We start from the raw sequence: 21,753 nt of genomic DNA, 5'->3' as shown, positions 1-21,753 counted from the left end.
TAAGCCAGGCCAGCCTCCTACAATATATATATTTAAAAGATATATATATATATATAAATGTACTCTTTGGTAAGCTTTACTCTGTCTCCCCATCACCCTATGTCTCTACCAATCTATCCTCCATCCTCACTCTGACTCATCCCAAACCCATTCTACTACTTTCATCTCCAAAATACCCCTGCCTAAGCTCTTCCCTCCTCTAACACATCTAGCTCACCCCAAACCTCAGTTTACTACCATTATCTCCCAAACAACCTTACTAAATTTTCCCTCATTTCTCTTACCTGTGACTCATTCAAAACCCCTCCTGCTACTATGATCTCCCTAACCCTTTCCACAGACTCTTCCCTCCTCCATCTATCCTTTACTTATCCCAAGTCTCATCCTATTATTATAAACTCCTGATTAACACTTCTGGATTCTTCCCTCCATTATTCTAGTCACTCCAACTAACAAATTCACATATCCTCTGCTCAAATTAACTCATAATAATACTAATACTGTACTCATATTTCTCTATACCAATCCACCACTAATTACTTTTGGGTTCCGGAGTAGCGTGCTACTCACCGAAAAGCGCTTTGACGCCTCGTCAGGGGCAGTAAGCGCTATATAAATACTGTTGCAATACTATTACAATACAATTGGGAGGTTTGTAATGTTTTTCATCAACCTCTAGCCCAATGTCCTTGGGTGCATCCTAGGATTTCAGGGTTTTGGTTATAGCATCTTCATTAGTCACAACATTTGCTTCTTTTTCAAATACCAGCAAGCATTACCTATGATAAAACAACTGGGCCCATCGGACTCGCTCCCAAACCCATTTCTGCCCTACGATCAATTTCATTATCATCCTCTTGAACAAGCATGCGTCTCTAGTTCGAACTAGATTCATAAACACTGGTTAGGTGCCTACATTTTCCACATCTGAAACAATCTTTCGGCAAAGCAGGAGATAACTTAAAAGATGACACATGGCTCTTTGAACCACAACAGGCACCCTTGGTTTATTACATGTAGCCACACTGAGAAAATTAAGGACAAGTGATTTCTGGTGCCATACTTGTATTTCAGATTGACTTCTGACCACAACCTCTTGACATTCTATTGATTTAATATTTTTAATTATGCAATGGAACGTTCCACACTCTTGGCTGTTAAAAGTCTTAACTAGTGCTGGATTACTGTGTCTAAGAATAAGATGAGAAAGAAACTTGCTCCTTAAAACACCACAGCTTTCAGCAAGTTCAGCATGATAGCTGAGGTGTTTGTGCATGTTTCATCTCCACAGAGCATGGTGGCCAAAAATCCAAGCAGACAAATAACAAGAGAAGGCTGAGGTCGGTAAAGAGCTATGGTTCTTTTTTCAGGCAGGAAACCAGTGGTGTTTCAAAACAGAAATTTTAAAGTGGGCTCTGAAGAAGTTAAATGGCGAGCAAAATAACAATGGATTAAACCCAGGTCTGTGACTGTGGGTAAATGTTTGACAATGTTCCGCATTCCGTCTGTCATCTTTTTGTGTTGCATTTTCACCCTAAGTGGGAAGGTATGCCCAGACGCAAGTCCTGTGCTCGCTATGTCACAGGTTTCAAGATAATGTGGCGGATGAGGGGTTGATACCCCAAAACCAGTCCCAGGTTGGTTGTTTTCCGGTCCAAGGAGGACCAGAGCTGACAGTTCAGACTGGACTGTTCCCATGGGGAGCAGGGTCAAGGCTGACTTGCATATGGCTGGGTCCAAACTAGAATGACGTGACAAGCAAAATAACAATGCATTAAACCCAGATCTTTGACTGGGGGTGAGTGATTGACAAAGTTTAGCATTCTGTCCTTCATCCTTTTGTGCGGACGTTAATTGGTCACCAAAATGTTAAAATCTAGTAGAAAAGCTAGCCGCCGGATGAAGCATGCATTTAACTGCTCTGGCTTACAGCTACATATGGCTTTGCAATATAGTTTAAAATAGTTCATGTAGATAACAAACAAACAAAACAAAGACATTTTCATATTTTGGGTTCAAAATGCTTGTTCTGTAGCCTCATGATTTACAGGTCCTGTAAGTCTCATGGTGCCAAGTTAGTTTGAATGCAAAGTTTGTAATTGGAGTGACTGTACTGAGGACTACGGAACAAGAGACACCAGGTTACAGAACAAGACTTGCTCAAGAGTTAACCAGATCACAAGGAGCGCAACAAACAAGCTACAGTCAGTCTAGCCAAGCCAAATGTAGCTAATTGGTACATGAAGTCTTATAAACTCCCAAAGCTTTGTAGCACAACATCAGAAAGAAATGGACCAAGCCCTTCAAGCTTCTTTACAAAGTACACCATCGTATGGATAACTCGAAAGAAGTCTACTGAACAACTTACCAGGGAACTGAGCTAAAAACTACTACCTGGGAATGGATCTAAATAGCCAGAGAGGCAGCAGCCATCAGTCCAAAACAGAACTCAGTTCTACAACTCTAAAAGAAAGTAGACACATATTTCATAGTAGGACCTTAAAAGGAGTCGCATACTTAAGCACAGATTTAGATACAAGTGTCATTGTAAAGAGACTCAGTCATCACCACCCCTTTAATCTCCTATTGTGGCCTAGCTCCTACTTACCGTGGGCCTCCATGTCTTCATTGTTCGCAAGGTGCTGCTGTAGATGCTCCCACGCGTGTCTGCAGAAGTCATCCATGTGACTGGTGATGTACTTGCAATTGCCCCACTCACACTGCATATGTACTACCTTATCCTTTCCAAAGGTCATGGCCACTGCCCTGAAAAAATACAAAGGTAGAACACACTTCAGTCGACGAAAGTCAAGGTTGCTCTCAACTGCTATAGATCCCCTACAGAGCCCACCTCCAGGCTGCAGTGATGAGGCAGTGCACACAACATGGGCTACTTTATCTTCCCACGCAAGGGCTGCATTGCACAAGGTGGTGTGGAGGTTAGCTCAAGTTTCTGCACATTAAAATGGCGAGACTTGAGCAAAGTTGTGTCAACAAGTGTGAAATGGAAGCTGAAAGGCACACTTGATGTAGCTTTGTAGAGATGTTTGAGGAAGAGATGCAGCCCTCAACTGAAACGTGACTGTACTGACACTTGTTGAGTGGTATTCAAATGTGAGCCAAAGAGTGAAAAGGCACCCAGAAGATAAATGAAGAAAGCCCAGCTAGGTAGGACTCATCACACAGATGTTAGAGCCTGACACATTACCAGGGTTAATGCAAGCAAAGCATGAAAAACGTGGGTGCACCATAGGCTGAGACAGCACCCCAAAGGAAGCTGTACGGAAGCTCGTGGGAAACACATTCTTCCGGCCGCGCCTGCACCGCAGACGTGATTGCACGGGAAATGTAAAGTATAAACTCTTAGCAGCTGCTGGGCCTCCATCTCAAAGGTGGCTGTGTACATTAACTTCGGAAGGCGGGGTTACTCGTAACGTTGCATGTCCCACAGAGGTGGCTGCGCAGAAAAAAAACGGGTCAAAGCAGAAACTACACCACAAAGTCTCAGCAGCCTATTAGCTTCCTTCAAGCATTGCTTTAGATCGTGTACTCTTCTGTACTACCTGAGAATAGGGTCTGCCTTGTGCGAATGCACCGTGGATGCCACAGCAAGACAACAATGAAAAATGCTCCAACCCACATCCAGGTGGCACTGCCTCTAAAAGACATTCAAAAAATTTAATTGGGAGGAACTAATCGTATCAGAAGTTTATAGTGACCGCCCGGGGTCGGAGCGTGTTTATCAGCTGGTGGGTATCGGTCCCGCCCTGCAACAGCTGTAATATGTTAGAATAAAGACAAGCCAGCCAGCCAGCCCGCCCCGTGGGAAGTTCACAGCTCCCGGAAGTGATGTCCTAGTCAGCTAGCCCAGAAGTTTGGTGCAAAGAGCAGTTAACTGAGTTCTTACCAAAAAAGCTAGAGCGCTGACACGGTAAACCGAATGTCCCAGCATTGGACGCCTAGTTGTTAGACTTAACGAGCCTCAGCACCCTGTTCATTCTCAAGCATGTAACGAATGTCAAATATCCTAGGTAATACGAAGGAAAATGACAGCTCTAGTAAGAACACGTGGATAAGGGGGTATGATTTGAAATTTAGATTTCAAAATTCACATTTAACATTTTATAAACCTTCCTTCGTACTTACAACAGACTTAAAATATAACGAACCAAGCTAGCCAGTTTACCCTGCGTTTGTGTCCCCTGTAACACATCCCTCTAGACCTCACGTACTAATTTAGCTACACAACCCACTCATTTTCTACTGCCTCTTCCATATCTACCTAGTTTCCCAGGTCCATGTGGCATGTGCTGTGCCAGATTAGAGTTACCTTTGAATTCTGGGACTTGTAGTTTTGGTTATTCCATAAATAATTTGACTACAAACCCCATGATTCATATGCATTTATATCCCCTCTGTTCTGGTGCTACTTGTGGAACTCATTGCTATTGTTGGGATGGACGGCATGCAGGCATTGGCCGCACTGTCAGGCTGCGTCTACTCTTGCTGCTGTCTTTCATGGCTGTTTGTTGTATATATGTGTGCTAATAAATGTTTAAATGCAGAACTTGCTTTTAGTTGTTATGCACGTGTCATTAGGCTCAATAAGAACTTGCTTCACATATTATGTCACAGGAATGCATTCTTTCTTCTTCAATGCTGTAAATACAATTATGGAAGAAGAACAAGTAGACCTAGTTCATGTCAAAGGCAAGAGTGGGAAAAGTAATACTCCTAAGGGTAATCTAATTTGTTTTAGGTGTCGTTCAAGAACACATCTGGGCAACTTTCCTCAATGCTCAGCTCATGGTAAACGCTGCACAAGATGTAGAAATGTAGGCCATTTCTTCAGTGTTTGTAAAGCTAGCAACAATCTTAAGGTTCATAGTATCAGTTTGGATAAAGTAATGATACACTAGATTTGTCAAATTTGGTTCTTAATTTAGACATTGAAGAAAATGCAGATACAAGGATCAGAGATCCTGATTTCCAAGTACAAATTGGTGATTCTACAACTATGGTTATGATGTGTGATTCAGGTGCACCTGTCACTATCATCTCAGACTCTTTGGCCTATGGGGATAAAGATATTGACATGGTTGGTTATTTCGAGGATCAACTAATTTGCCGAGGCAGGAGTATTTTTACTAAGATTTACGTTGCTGTTAAGGGTAGACATATAATTGGTTGGCGTTATATGGCTAAGTTCGGCCTCATGCTGGTACCTGGTACAGAACATCCTGTTTGTGTGAATAATATGTTTATTTCCATGATTCAATTTCAAGATAAATTGTTATCTGAGGACATCTCTCAGGCATACCTTGAATTATTCAAAGGTTCCCATGGGCCCATACTAAATTATACCCATTCAATCAAGTTGAAGAAAAATGGTATTCCAGTAGCTCATAAAGTTCGTCCAGTACAGCTCAGCATTAGATCAGATTTAAAAAGATTACTTGATGACATGGTAAAGGAGGGCATTATTGTGGATGCAGGACCCTCTGAATGGGTCAGTCCCATAGTTCTTGTTCGTAAAAAGGATGGTTCCTTAAGATTGTGTGCTGACTTTCGCACCCTTAATAGAAACATAATGGTTGAGTGCCATCCTTTACCCAAGGTGCAAGAACGTCTAGCCAATATTGGACAGTCTCAGTTGTTTTCTCTGCTGGATCTAAAATCAGCATACCATCAGATCCCGTTTGATCAAGCCTCTCAAGAACGTACATCCTTCATCACACCTTTTGATGCATATAAGTTCACTAGACTGCCATTTGGGTTGGCGTCAGCGGGCAGTGATTTTCAGAGGCTCATGGACATGATGCTGGAAGGGATTGTGGAAGCACAGGCCTTCCAGGATAATGTTTTCATTTTTGCAGGTACTTTAACTGAGCATAACAAAATCTTAAAAAACATTTTTTATACATTAAAAAAGTTTGGTATGACATTATGTGCTGACAAATGTAGGATTAATGTTAATTTAAAAAAAATATTTAGGGCACACAATTAGTCCTGATGATATTTCTCCAAAGTATTCTGTAGTTAAAGCTATCCAGGATGCAGAAGCTCCTGGAGACAAGGACATTCTTCGGTCTTATTTAGGCCTTAGTGAATATTATTCGTCTCTTTATTCAAGTTGCTCATGAACTCTCATTAGTGGATGGTGTTTTGGTACGTGCTGACCGTTTGGTACCCCCATTTTCGGTAAGGAAGATGTTAATTGAAGAAGCACATAAAGGGCACCTAGGAATAAGTAGCACCTGCAAGTCCCTTAAACAATTCTATTGGTGGGCTGGTATGGACTCTCAAGTATCTAATTTTATTTGAAATTGCACTACTTGCTTAGTTTCTGACAAACACTGGAAAATTCATGAAACTCCCCTTCAGATTGTTTCTTATCCGGACAGTGCCTGGCATAAGTTAGCAGTAGATTTTGCTGGCCCATTTGATTACTTCCATGTTCATTGAAGGATATGATTGTGCTAATAGATTCTTTTTCTAAATGAGTGTATGTTGGATTCACATCAAAACCTGACACTGATTCTGTAATCAAATTTTTGGAGGATGTTTATGCTATTGAAGGTACTCCAAAAGAAATTGTTACCGATAATGGAACACACTTCACATCAAAAATTATGGTGGATTACTTGAGTCAACATAGTATTACACAAGTCAAAATTGCTCTTTATTCCCATCTTCAAATGGTCTAGTTGAACGAATCAACAGATTTTTGAAGGAAGGAATTCACTCTGCGTTAGCAATGGGTCAAGATGTTAACATTTTTCTGAGAAACAAAATATGGTCATATTTGTTGACTCCACATAGTACTACTGCCGTTTGTCCATTTGAGTTACTGTGTAAACGTCTTCCCAGATGTGGCATATTACCAGATTGGGTGAGGGAAATGAATAACAAGAAATTTGAAGATATATCAGAAGTTAAATCCATTGTACTAAGTAATCAAATTAAATCCCAAAAACATTTTGACGAAAAACACGAGGTCAAAATGGTGGATGTGCAAGTTGTGGATTGGGTTTTAGTCAGAATTCCCAACCGAATTAAGAAAGGTGACTCCAAATTTTTTAGACCTTGCCTAGTAGATAAAGTATCCAAGGGATCAGTTCTTCTTCACAACAAAGGATGGTGGAACAAAAGAGATATAGTAAAAATTACAGATACACAAGATAGAAAAATTATTTTACAGAAGGGTGCTGAAAGCAGCCAGGATTATGATTTTCTTAGTGATATACAATCTCATAGTTCAACTGGCCAGGAATCGTGAATTGAGGTGAATGAGGCATCTAGGGACATATGTACGAAAGCTTTTTCCCATAGACACAGAATGGGTAAAACGATTTAGTACATCTGGCCCCTACTTCTTTAAATTGTCAAGAAATGGTGTCTGCAGAAGAGGTAGCAGAAGACATTGAAACTAATATAAAGCAGCAAAGACTACAAAGGGATGTGGGTATGCCCAAAGAATTTCACGATTTTTATATGTAAAATGTATTAGTGTTATGTTTTAATTTTATCTTTATTTGATTTAGTTTTTATTTATTGATTTATTTGTTTGTTTTTGTTTGATTGAAAAGGGGGGGAGTTGTATATACGTGTGCTAATAAATGTCTAAACGCAGTGTGTGTTTTTAGTTGTTTGATTGTGCATGTGCCATTAGGCTCAATAAGAACTTGTGTTTATACAAGCTGTATTCTGTGTTCTAAAACTGGCTCTGCGAGCCTTTAAGGAATGTGATGATTTAAGTTTAACTGAGTTTCTCTGGCTGGTCCTGCTTGGCTGTTACGGCAGTTGACTTATGACCTTCAGAGCACTGGTGTTTCTTTGTGGACTCTTGTATGTATGCAGCAATAAATATCTTTTACGGGTTTCAGACATTTCGTTTCCCTGAACAAGTTATTGGAGAAGAGGCTTACAACACTGTTGTTTCCTCCTCTGCCGCTTCTGTAATATGGATATAGCTCCGTATTGACACTGCCTGAGGATAGGTCCCAAGGGCAGCCTGTCTCCCGAGCTGCCTCACCTTTCGTTACGTGTTCCTGGCTAGGCAGAGTGTTTCTCCCTCAAGTGTAGGTAGGCCAACCAGTCTCCTCAGTCCAGATGTGTGGCGGGCCTGTCCATTGAAATCTGCCACTCCTTTGCACTGTGCTGCTTACAGACGTCCGCTCTTCTCTCAGGTCGCCGCTGCAGATGGGGTCAGCAATGAAAAGGAATTCACCTGGCATAATGGATGCGCACAGCAGCTCCTCTCCATTGCTCCACCTATCATCTGCTGCTCCGGGTGTTTGCAGCCACCTCCGACTCACTGCCTCAGATGCAGGCAGATGCAATCTTGTGTCAGAAGGCCGCTCTCGCCACCAGCAGCTCTCTTCGTCTCAGTGCAACTTGGGGGTGCCCAGTACTCCTCTATAGAGAATATCCTATGGCAGGAGTATATGTCCGGGTCCACAAAATGGGCCCATGGGGTTTAGGGAGAGAGGATCAGTGCACAATCAGATTAGGACCATCTGGAGCACAGTCCAGGCATAGATACTTTGCCATCTTGCAGGCCACGCCCTAGGTGGACAATATTTGATAAACAGACCTGTTATATAGTATGTAACTGTTAGAAATGGGGTCTCTAGTTAGCAGTCGGTTTGCACCCTGTCCAAGTAGGGACCATCACTCTAGTCAGGATAAGGGAGATACCCGCTCAGATAACCCCTGCTCACCCCCTTGATAGCTTGGCACGAGCAGTCAGGCTTATCCCAGAAGCAATGTGTAAAGAATTTGCACATAATACACAGTAATACAGTGAAAACACTACAAAAGGACACCACACCAGTCTTAGAAAAATAGCCAATATTTTTCTGTGTAAAACAAGACCAAAACGATAAAAATCCAACATGCAGTGTTAAAGATATACATTTTACAAGATTTACTCAAAAATACAGTTCCTTGAAGTCGATAGCTCCACCTGGGGCAATCACAGTGTTGTGATCAACAAAACCAACAGTTCAGGCCAGCCGTGGAGTTGCGGGCCAGCTACATGTCGGAAAGACCTGCAAAATAGTACCTTTGGAATTGCCGGGCATCGTGATCCTCGGGGTGTGTTCCGGAGAGCGGCGTCGCTGTGGCGGTTCCAGAGTCAGTGTGGGAGTCTTCGGGCCCTTGAAGAGCACAAAACACACAGTTCCCAGTGCTGCAGGTCGAGCAAACTGAAGTCTTTGGTGTCCCTGAGACTTCCAACAGGAGGCATGCTCTACTCCAAGCCCTTGGAGAACTCTTTCAAGCAGGACACACAGTAAAGTTCACCCTTTGCACTCTTTTCAGGCAGAAGCAGCAACTGAAGGCCAGTCCAGCAAAGCAACACAGCAAAGGGAAAGTACTCCTCCTTCAGCTCAACTTCTTGGGCAGAGGTTCATCTTGATTCCAGAAAGATTCTTAAAGTCTGGGGTTTTTGGTCTTCTTCTTATACCCCTTTCTGCCTTTGAAGTTGGCAAACTTTAAAGCAAAGTCTCAAGTGTTTGCAAGATCCTTCCTTGTCCAGGCTAGGCCCCAGACACACACCAGGAGTTCGGAGACTGCATTGTGTGAGGTCAGGCACAGTCCTTTCAGGTGAGAGTGACCACTCCTCCGCTGCCTTCTAGCGCAGATGACTCATCAGGATATGCAGGCTACATCCCAGCCCCATTTGTGTCACTGTCTAGAGCAGTGGTTCCCAACCTTTTGACTTCTGTGGACCCCCACTTCATCGTTACTATAACCCGGGGACCCCCACTGAATCATTATTGGAATCCGGGGACCCCCACATTGAGTAATTACTGAAAGCTGGGGACCTAATATGTTAATATTATTTAATTTCCTAAGCAGTCGCGGACCCCCTGAGAATGCTTCGCGAACCCCCAAGGGTCCCCAGACCACAGTTTGGGAACCAATGGTCTAGAGGACAGCGCAACTGTCATACTGACCCAGATGGGGAATCCACAAACAGGCAGAGTCACAGAATGGATTCAGCAAGAAAATGCCTACTTTCTAAAAGTGGCATTTTCAAACTAACAATCTAAAAAAACAACTTCACTAAAAGATGTATTTTTAAATTGTGAGTTCAGAGGCCATAAACTCCATATTTCTATCTGCTCCCAAAGGAAATCTGCACTTTAGTTATTTAAAGACAGCCACCATGTTAACCTTTGAGAGAGATAGGCTTTGCAACAGTGAAAATCAAATTTGGCAGTATTTCACTGTAGGACATGTAAAACACACCAGTACATGCCCTACCTTAAACATACACTGCACCCTGCCCATGGGGCTACCTAGGGCCTACCTCAGGTTCCTTACATGTATAAAAAGGTAAGGTTTTGGCCTGGCAAGTGGGTACACTTGCCAAGTCGAATTGGCAGTTTAAAATTGCACACACAGACACTGCAGTGGCATATCTGAGCCATGGTTACAGTGCTACTAATGTGGGTAGCACAACCAGTGCTGCAGGCCCACTAGTATCATTTGATTTACAGGCCCTGGGCACCTCTAGTGCACTTTACTATGGAGTTACCGGTAAATCAAATATGGCAATCATGGATAAACCAATCAACAGTACAATTTCTATAGTGAGCACTTGCACTTTAGCACTGATTAGCAGTGGTAAAGTGTGTAAAGACAATAAACCAGCAAAAACAGACCTGAAAAAATAGGAGGAAGAAGGCAAAAAGTTTGGGGATAACCCTGCAAAAAGGGCCATTTCCAACAGTAACCATATAGTATTTGTGTTACACAGAATGTATAGCTTTGTGGAAATAGCACAGAGCCTTTCAGGAGCGGTGTTTACGAACAGGAAGCCAGTGCAGATCAGCCAAGTGGCTAGAAATCCTGGCAGATCCAGGCAAGCCTAGAATGAGCCTCCATCCGGTGTTTTGTATTGATTGGAGACCGTGTATCAAATTGGAGGGGAGATCCAAGAACTGAGTATTACAATAGTCCAAATGACTGGTAATAAGTGCCTGTACCAGGGCTCTTCTAAAGGCTCAAATGGGGTGATCTTTCACAACATCTTCAATAAGGCAAAACGTGTGACCTGAAGCTTGTTGATGTGAGACCAAAAAAGATAACTTGGAATCAAAGAGAATGCCTAAATTTGCGAGCACTGGTTTCAGACACTGTACAGGTCCCCAAACATTGAGGCCATCAGATGTGTGATCAAATAAAGGGGTTCCCAAATACTAAAAGCTCCTTCTTGTCAGCACTCAGCCTCAGGAAGTTGACATTCATCCAATGGGTCACCAATGTGAGGCAAGATTTGAATTGGTCTTGGATGGGCAAATTACTGCTCTCTAGTCACATTATGACTAGAGTATTGCCAGCATATGAGTAGTATTGAAGACTAAAGGAGGAAATTATGTTCTCCAATGTCGTCATGTAAATATTAAACAGGGTAAGGTTTTGAGAAGAGTTCTGAGGAACACCACAGCATAGCTATCGATTAATACACTGAAAAGAATAAAGATGGATAGCTCCTCAGCTGGAAAAAATTACACTAGTTCAATGCCTTCCCTTGTAGACCTACCACAGTGACTCCATGGATTGTGAGACAGTGTTGAATGCTGCTAATAAATCAAAGAGAATCAAACACCCCTGGCAGGGGGGTATGAGTCACCTGGGAACTTGTCTCCTGGAACCTTGAGTCCCATATCAGGGGGTGGTTCCGGTGGGGTATGAGGTGGGGGAGGAGTGAGAGGTCATGAAAGGAGGGCATATGAATTCACTATACACATGGTATAGTCAAGGGCATAGATGCAAAACATGGTGTTCATGTATGATATGATATCTGTTTGATATATTTGTTGACACAAAATGTATCTGCATACAATGATAAGGCAAGCGAGTCCAGCTACACAAGCTGCCAAATTTTACTAGCAGTCCAAAGAAACCATACTGAGGTGTGCACTCCAAAGAGACTTCAAAGGGGGAAGAAAGGTTGTGCTCTCCAGGTGGGTAGGGGGTATATCACTTGTTTTAGGTTGCTGCTCATTTAGAAGTTGTTAGGGTACTGTGTGCATCCTGACACAGTCAGGGGCGAGCTCCAGTAGACTAATGTTGGTACTCTTGTTGCCCTTGGGAGGAAGGGTTCAGGGATGCTCCGTTATTCCGTTATGTAATACACAAGGTTGTTGTATTGTTAGGGTAGGGGTTGAGCCATCACAGCATGCTGGTAACTTGCTAAGGGAGATACTGGACCATGTGATATATTGGCACTGAAGACATTATATAAACTCCTGTCCTGGAATGTCAGAGGTCTCAATACGGTATAGAGTACTATCGCTCCTCAAAAGACACCAAGTCGGCATAGCATGTCTCTAGGAGATGCATTTAACAGAGCCTGAAGCTACTAACTTAGAAAAAAATACAGAGGACAAACTTATAGTGCCACCTTTTCCTCATATGCTAGAGTGCTATGGATAGCCCCTTCTGTTCCATTTGCATTAACATTTATGAAGACTGACATCGAAGGTAGATACATAATGGTACAGCGTACATTAGACGGCAAAGAATTGATGCTTATTCATTCTTATGGTCCCAATACAGATGACGATTCTTTCTTTCCCACCTAGATGGGATTGGATACCTTCCGGATCGGAGACTTCAACTGCGTAGTAAATGGGGTATTAGACTGCCAGCTTCCTCGACAGGGCACAAAGCCCAAGATGACTATCAGTCTGACTGAAACGATGACATATCTGGGGTTTAGTGACATCTGGAGAAAAACACACCTGAGTGCCCGGCAATACATGTTATTTAGCTACACATGGTACATATAATAGACTAGATCGAATATTGGTAACACAAAGAACTGCTACAAAAATACAGGATTTGGTTCACTTGACACGATATTTATCAGACCACCCACTGATGGCATGTCAGTTTCAATGGGGGTAACACAAATCCCCATTTTCGTGGAGATTCCTATCTGAAATACTGAAGGACCAGGTGGATAAGGAATCAGTAACGGACTTCGTGACAGAATATATAGACACAAACTGGTTGTCCGTCCAGAGCCTCGCAGCGGAAAAGGAATCACTGAAGGTAGTGCTGCGAGGTAAATGCATGGGTCTTACTTGCAGGATGAGACTCACCCTCCAAAGGGAACTCCCGCACCAAGAGGAAACACTAGCCACGTTCCAAAAGCAGATGGGTGGGTGGAAGAATAATCAGGGAACAGAGACAAAACTATTGAGGCAGCTGACAGACACCAGTGTTAGGTTGTATAGGTACACACCGAAATTGTACCGTCAGCTGCTTCACCTGGTAGGAGACAGGTCAGATAGACTTTTAGTTTGGCTTCTTCGGCACGGAATGCCACACAGTTAGGTCCTTTGTCTTACAGATTAATTGGGGCGGGAAGTACAGACACAAAGCGCCATACTACAGATCTTTAGGAACCACCAGGAAAGAAATGACACTAACCCAGAAGACCCAGAGCAGGAGCGACTCCTAAATTATCGGTCCACAATACAGGGAAAGGGAACTGGACTCTAACATAAAAGTGGAGGAAATCCGCTCTGCTATAAATTTGCTCACTACAGGGAAGGTGCCTGCAAATGATGGCTTTACGGCTGAGTTCTATCTGGCGTACAATGAGGTGTTGGCTCCCCGGCTATTAGAAGTATATACGGAGGTTCTGGAGAACGCAGTGCTCCCGATGTCGATGTGAGAGGGTACCATTGTGATGCTATTGAAGCAGGGAGCCCGGGCATCTGACCCATACCCATACCGCCTAATCACAATGTTAATCGTAGATATGAAAATCCTTAGTAAAATACTGGCAGCTCTACTAGGCCCAGGAACTACCCAGAACTGGTTGGTGCTAAACATTGGGTGATCTGTACCCCAACAAACTGTTCATCACATTTAAGGCGGCACAAGAGACAATTCTTAGTGTATACTAGCATTAGGGACAATGTGCAAGATATCTGACCTACATACCCTGAAGCACCAAGGTCCTCCAACCTGTTTAAAACCCTACTGGAGTTTGGCGGAGGGCGGCACCTCATTTCCCATTTATATATAGCTATGCTTGCGGATGTGCCTAGAACTACGTTTAGGGCTAAGGCAGCCTGAGAAGAGGAGCTGGGTTTACCGATAGAAGAGGATCGATGGAAGAATACATGTCCATTGATCAAACATGATTTAAACTCATACAGTTTAACTATATACATCGTACTTATGTCACCCCACAGCTACTTCATAGAATTGACCCTTCAAAAACAGACGATCCCAGAGTTACGGAGAGAGGCCAGCAACGTTCCTTCATTTAGCTTGTTGGTTTCCACGGGTGTGTGCCTACTGGGGCACTGTGGTTCAATGGCTGAAAAGCATTAGTGGGGTACCAATAGACATGAACCCAACTAGATGCTTGTTAAGGGATGTTAAAAAACGAAAGGTAGAAAGATGGAATGGACATTTATGCAATTAGCCCTGTTATTAGCGAAGCGATGAGTGGCCATCACTTGGATGAGCTTGAGGGTTCCAGAGGAGAAACACTGGATGAAGAATGTACGGGAGTGGGCACTAGCAGAGGAGATCAGACTCCGACAGTGTAGAAGGAATACTCACGTAGAAGAGGACATACAGATTTGGAGGGAAACCCTCACTGACATAGGGGGTGTAGAGGACCCCCCCTACAGATGAGGGAGGGATATCAGAGACATAAGAACAAAGCATTGCGGTGGGAGATGTGATTAACAGGTGAGGAAGGGGAGGTAATACCAAATCTTTGTATGGTTGGGAAAATCGGAATGTAAAACTGACATTGTGAGGTATTGTTGCAATACTCTCATTTGCTTGACATGTTGGTACTGATGGCTCTCTAGTTGGAAATTGGTTTTGGAATAATGTATATAAAATGAAAATAAAATCTTTAAAAATATAAATCAAGGAGAATGAGGGCAACAGAAACCACATTGTCCAAGATTATCTGAAAATCATTACATGTGGCCACTAACACAGTCTCAGTGCTAAGGGAAGGGCAAAAGATATACTGAAACGAATTGGGCACAGCCCCGTCCTCTATATAGCATGACAATGGGTGTGTAAAATTGCCATTTTAGGCCAGAGGGAGATCAGGTGATAGCTAGATAGAATTTGTGGTTCTACAGGGGGTTTATTTAATGAAGGAGCAGCAGTCGCAATTTTGCAAAAGTCCAGAACTTGTCCCAAAGCAAAAGTGGCATTGCATATTAAAGTAAGGACTGGTGCCCCACAGGTGCCAAAATCTTGAGGTATTTCATGGGAAACAGATTCAGAGGAGAGCTTGGGCTAATGGAGCTGCATTTTGCAAACATAAAGACTTCTGAAATAGGACAAATCTCAGTAAAGTACAGAGATTGTTGCAGGGGTCTAAAAAGGAGGGTTGGGTCAGAGAAGACACCAGTGGGGTTATTGGTTTAAAAAGACATGAGAAGATGCTTAATTTTATTATTAAAGAACTCTGCTAGTTCATGGTGGAGCGTTTGGGATGAACTGACAGTGGCAGGGATTATTTCTGGATCCTCAAGGATTTTTGGAAGGAAAACATCTCTTTGGCTGGATTTTTTGCATCAAGAATGCTTTGCTTTGTTGGAAGTATTTAGTGTGGGTATCTTAAGGAGGGCTTTGTAATGCGTAAGTTCTTCAGCAGTATAGTTGTGTCGTCAAAGCCTCTCCAATTTCTTGTATTTTTTCTTTGTCATGGTCAGTTCAGCAGTGTACCAAGGCTCCACAGGAGTTGATCGGTGTGATATGAATGACTTATTGGGTAAAGCAAGTCAAACACACTCAAAATCAATGCATTAAACCCCCCCCGCATATGTGTAGATATTCTTATGAGGCACAGGTGCTGTCTGCCTCAAGTAGGGCATTAACTGGACCGGATCTAACGTAAATCAAGGACTACAGGATTTTGTAGAATATTACTTTGAATTCATTTTAATTAACTCTTAAGATTAGAAGAAGATAGCCTCATGATCGGTCCATCTCAGCTCCATTATAGAACCAACAGTCACCATATCCTCACTCAAATATATATCTTGAATATTGCCAGTCAAATGGGTAAGCTCAATTATGTGCTCAGACATACCACATATAATACAAATATTGCACAATTCTGAGGGAGCCTTGTCTGAGTCAACCTCATCAATGAAATTGCTGGAGTCTAAATGGACTGAGGCAATAATTTCTTATATCGAAGCAATAAAGATTGTAAACGGATCATGGTGTCTGTAGGTGAGCAATATATTAATCGATTTATTTGGGTTAGGATGGATGTACAAAGTCAAAAATGAAGTGTCCATTGCCCAGAATAAAAGAACAAGTTATTTTTTCATATATCACTGCCAGGCCTCTACAGTGACTGCATTTATGATTATTCTTAAAGTGTAACCAGGGAAATAAAGGCAAGGTAAGGGGCCAATTCATCTTAAATTTGTTCTTCTGTTATCAAGATGAGTTGAGGGCATCATACCATCAAGCGGTTCCTAACCTCTTTATACACAGTGCGCCTTAATGTTGTTTGCCATTGGCAGCTGTAGTGAGTGAGGATCTCCACTCAGAGGATCTAGGTTGTGCAATTTCATCCGGAAAAAAATATAGTCTGTAAAATCTTTTTGTCAGAGAAATAAACTGGAGGCAGGGACAGCGATCTGTAGCACTCTCAAGTTTATTAGGGGGGTCATTTGGCCAAATGGGCAGAGCAGCTTATGCATAAGTCTCTGGCACAGATGTAAGGTTAAAGTGAAATACATATGGTACTGGACATAAGAACTAGCACGTACACCTCGGTACAAGGCCACATTATTTACAGCTGTGGGAACAAAAACAAAGCCATGATAAGCGATGCAGCTGGAGAAGGGAGTTGCTTGGTTTCCTCAGAGCCCAGATGATTGCAGCCTTGCTGTAAAACATACAGCTGGGCCTCACAGTAATAAGCAGTTCGGGTGGAGGAGGTGTACGCGGACAAGGAGTGGAATGGGTAGTGAAGGGGAACACGGAGCAGGAGTGGTATTACGAGCATGGTGGAGAGAGGTAGCGCACTGGGTATAGGTACATGAAGCTGAGATTGTCATTTCTTCCTCACTTTTTTCCAAGGCACAAGTGATCGGATGGATGGTATGTAGTACCGTTTGACTCAGATTTTTCCCTTTCTGTGTGGTGGGGTCTAGGTGGTGGGAGCGGGGATTGCTGGTGGTCTTGAGATTTATCCATGTTATTCCCTTCATCAGAAGAGTACATTTCTCCTTCATACAAATGTTCATCAAGAATGGGATACGGGGTAATAGCATTATTAACAAATAGTATTGTAGCTTCTCGGAGTTCCTTTTGTTGGTCATCAGACCTGTTTGATTTCCATTTACATTTTAGCAAAGGGAAACCTTCCTCTTGAAACAGAACTTGGATCCTGTAGAGACTTATGTGATCCCTCTGAACTCCCAGGCAGGGGGGTTCTGGCAATTTCCCAAGGAGCTCTTGCAAGGGTCTAAAGGCTATGTAAAGTGCATGCTTCACTCGATCCTGCAGAATGGTATTAATCATCAGGAAGAGGTTGTCTCCAGTTTCCAGAGTAGCTGTGAGCTCCTCAGGAATGGGGAGTTGTTTAGCGCCATATTGAATATAGGTAAATGCAGTAGAACAGCTGTAATGCTCCTAAAGTGCTGATAGAAATTCATAAACCTACTTCCCCTTTCTAACAGATCTGTCCTAGAAACATCTGGTGGTCCTTTCTAAACTACAAGTCTTTTGGCAGTATACTTATTGCAGGTAGCTGTTATGCCTGATAAATACATCAGTTAAATAAAGCCAAATGTTAAGCCATTACACGATATCCCACAAAAACAGCATAAGTAACATTTGACACACACTTTCAAAGATAGCAGAGAATACCTGTGCCAACCAAATGCACAGTGACGCCATACTAAGTGGTATGTAAGTTGTGAATAGTAAAACAAAACAATATCTGCATCCGGAGAGACTGGCAGCGTGGGGAAGCCCTGTCTAACACCAGTAAAGGGGACTTCAGAAGTCCATTCAAAGTGAGTAAGAGATAAAACGTGCCATTTTATCTTTTTGGCCTGTCATGAACCCTACTTTCCAGCGGAATGCTCAACTGTATGATTTCCTAAGCCTCAAGAACAATGATAGGTAATGTACCTTATGTAGAAAGATAAGGAGTGTTAGGAGTCAGACAACAACCTCAGAGTCACATCTACAGGGGGAGTGTTGTATGTAGATAAAAATTCCGTCCATGGCCCTTATAAACAGCAGACACATACAGCTGCTGGTATGTTACAATAAAATGTTATTAATTATGCAATAGTCACACATAAATTTTATATATAAGAATGATGGTAGTTATTATGGTAATCTCACCAGTTATAATATAAAACACTGGATATTAGAAAGACCTCAGACAATTTACGTCACGCATTCCTACACTTCCCATTATATATGTCTTATCTACATATAGATATAGGTGTCAACATCTTGACTCCTAAATGCGAGAGCTGAGATTTAACATGAAATACTTATTTTTAATATAATCATACTGATGTGCTAATATGAAATGCTTTAAATGAAAAAATAAATGTTAACATGAAAATTGTGCCTTACTTAGCAGCCACCATCAAGTGAAAGGCCTGTACATGTTTTATAAAATGTGTTAACTTAGTGATGAGAAAACAATATTCTCTCTCTTTAAGAACATGTTCTATGCAAAAATAAATGTTGAAATAATACTAGTATTTCTTAGGCTTCTGCGGTGCCTTTTAGCAGAGCAAGGCCAGAGCTAATGTTGAATGTCTGCCAGAAGAATTGAAAACACTTGTTCTCTGCTGTGTGTCAAGCAAGCAAGGTCACAGCGTGTAGTTATCTGTCTGCCAAGCTGAGCCAAAGTATCAACTGTAAAAGATCATCTCAGTAGAATTACAAGCTCTTTTGTTTTAAACATGAGTTTATTCTGTGTTCCTACAATGGAATGTGTTTCTCTCTAGGGGAAGAACTGATTTGAAAATTGTTTCTACTTCTTCCTGACTATCGTCTGGCAGCAAGTGTATTCTGAAATGTGCTGAACAAAGACTTCACTAACAGTGCAGAAATATGCATCAGATATAACAATTAATATCGTTTGGGCTTACGCAAAAGGAAGAGGCAGAGAAATACCCAACATTTAAGCTAATATTGGTATACTTTCTGATGAGCTAATGTTTTGTGATTGGATGATTTATGTACATATGAAGTTTTCAGCCAATCACAGAATATTAGAAAGTTTAATTTAATGTTTTAGAATCAGATATGTGGAGGTTCATTCCTTCCTGCTTTCCAGAGACTTCACTTCTCATTCTTATGAACTGTCACTTTGACATTTCATGCTTTGCCAGTCAGTCTACTGACATTCTGGTATTTTATTATTTTGAATTATTTTTCTATGCTCCATGCAATGATGCTGGTGCTTACTTTGATGCTCAATGCTTAGAGCCTGTAGCGCTTTGCTGCCTGCCTTAGATAATTAATTTGATGGTTCAGATTACTTAGAGTCCAAATTCTGAACTATCACCCCTTTTCCATGCCCCCGGTCCTGATGCCGACACTGCTGACCCCCTGATGAAGCTATACTGTGGTGCTGAATCCTTTAGAATTGGTAAATATATTGATCTGTATAATGTTATTTGTCTTTTGTTTTACAGGTACCAGCTGTTACTGTTTAATTTCTGCTGCTATTTTTGATAGGGCCATAGCTAGATGTTTTCTAAATTTATGTTACTAAAACCTTTACATGAAACCCAACATGCTAATGCTAATTTGAGGGTAGTGAGGTGTTTTCTTTATGCCTATGATTTGACATTGTTTTATTGCTGAATTAAATGTATTCTATCTCTCTAACACAGATATTCATGTTATTGATTTGTGTTCTAACTATTGAGTTTATTGTTTTATTTTTAAAATGAGATTCTTCAGGCCAATTCGTCAGCCTGTGATGCTTCTTTATTTGTACCATTTGGTGTTGAGAATAATTTTCGTGACCTTAGCATTGTTAATGTAGGGAAATAAATATTTAAATTGATACTGAAAGCTATGCTTATTCGTGGTCAAATGGGTCGTGGTGCGTCGCTTATTGATTTTTTGGTAATTATTATTATTGTTTAATGTTGCTGTTTTGTGTGTCAATAATCAATATGTTAATCAATGTGGTAATGAATATAATCTAAACGAGTCAATCGATCTTAGAGCAGCGTTCTATTTAGATAAGCTAAGAGTTGCTCTAGCAGAAAAGGGGTTGAAGTCAGGCATTTTAGCAGGACTACCCCATTAAGGTCAATAGGGAATGAACACTTTTTTGGAGTGTGATTTAGGTTTGAAAAGCTAATGACGTAATTAAAGTCTATGGCGCCATTTTGTTTATCGGGTGGGTGAATAGAAATAAAAAGCGGGTGAAAGCGGGTATGCATGTATTTTATCATAATTATTGTATTAGCTGAATGGTTATTAGATTTCCTTAATTTATAAGCCAAGCCATATAAATATTATGCATACATCAGAAAGCCATCAGGTCTGTACGAGGATAGTGAAACTTCGGAATACCCCTCTAACAATCAGTCCTCATATCTGCCCCACCCAAATTCTCTGTACTCTTTACCTTTTATTCCAATTATTTTCTATTGAGAATAGCGACAGAACTCCTGGGTAGCTTCTCATGTCATTGCTCCAGAACTCTAGCATTGCTTCTGTTACTAGAGCATACAGAAAGCAGGCAAGTGTGTTTTCTTTCCTTCCAAGCCAGATTTGTGTGAGGCTGGGGGGCACTGCAGTTGTAATTGCATGTAGTCCTGCAGCTTGTCAGAGAGCCAAAGATTTCAGTTTCAGTAGCGCAACCATTGTCAACTTACAGCTCTGAAAATAATGTTTGAAATATAATGTGATCTTGCACATTTTGTTTACATTAACATTCATAATATGCATTTTGTAGCTTCTAAGTCTGACACACTCACACTCTAAAGAGTTTGTGTTCTTATGATGGCATTCAGTCAGGTCTGAATTGTATGTTACATGTTTGTATTACCAGGAAAGCCCCTCACACGCAACAGGACATTATAATGTGTACATCATAGATGCTGAGTGGATCCATGATGTGTGAGACCCCTAGCAGGTCCTGCATTTTTAGACATTCTCTTTTTGGATTCTAGAATTGTTATACACGTTAAATATCTTATAATGGTAAAAGGCAGTCTGAACATGGTTGAGGTAGTTAACCTACGTTGACTACACATGGGACATGTAAAAATGTCTGTGAAAGGTTAGTATTTATTTTCTGAGTGAAAAGAGTGGCGTAATGTACAACAAAACTTTGGAAACATGCTTTGTGATGCTAATATGTAGGAATGTCACAATAATGTTGTAAAGCAGCTTTAAACCAGCACACAAACTGATGGGTACTATCTTGCTTGGTAAGATTCACTGGTTGTCAGTGCCCTGGGTAAGGTGTAAGCATACGCCCTAATATAGAAAGTGCCTTATTTGAAATTTAGGACTGTCCAAAAAAGGTGTCCGTTACAAAAACATGGCCACTTAGCAGCTAAGGCATGGGATTATTATGCACCCCTCCCTTCCACACAGAAATGGTTGGGGAGGATTGAAGTTTGCAGTATATTACATACAAGGATTGAATGGTGATCACCACCATTTTTGCCAAACATTAAGGGCCTGATTTAGAGTTTAGCAGAAGGTGTTACTCTGTCACAA

General features: G+C 41.6%; 1 protein-coding gene across 4 annotated transcripts in view; it reads right to left on the bottom strand.

Moving 5' to 3' along the window:
* The window catches only part of HINFP (histone H4 transcription factor), a 162,944-nt gene that overhangs the window by 130,845 nt on the left and 10,346 nt on the right, over positions 1-21,753 (bottom strand). For 2 of the 4 annotated variants that reach the window (XM_069224822.1, XM_069224825.1), the window contains exon 2: positions 2,609-2,766. In XM_069224822.1, coding sequence (XP_069080923.1) covers positions 2,609-2,756 — 148 coding nt within the window. In that variant the 5' untranslated portion in view covers positions 2,757-2,766. Of the gene's footprint in view, positions 1-2,608; positions 2,767-3,907; positions 4,028-9,067; positions 16,161-21,753 lie in introns of those variants that run through there. The other 2 variants (XM_069224823.1, XM_069224824.1) reach the window with 2 other exon arrangements.

Source organism: Pleurodeles waltl, chromosome 3_1 (assembly GCF_031143425.1).
Source record: "Pleurodeles waltl isolate 20211129_DDA chromosome 3_1, aPleWal1.hap1.20221129, whole genome shotgun sequence".
In the NCBI taxonomy this organism is placed as follows: Eukaryota; Metazoa; Chordata; class Amphibia; order Caudata; family Salamandridae; genus Pleurodeles; species Pleurodeles waltl.
The sequence above is the reverse complement of the archived record's forward strand: the minus strand, read 5'-3'. Positions and strand labels throughout refer to the sequence as shown.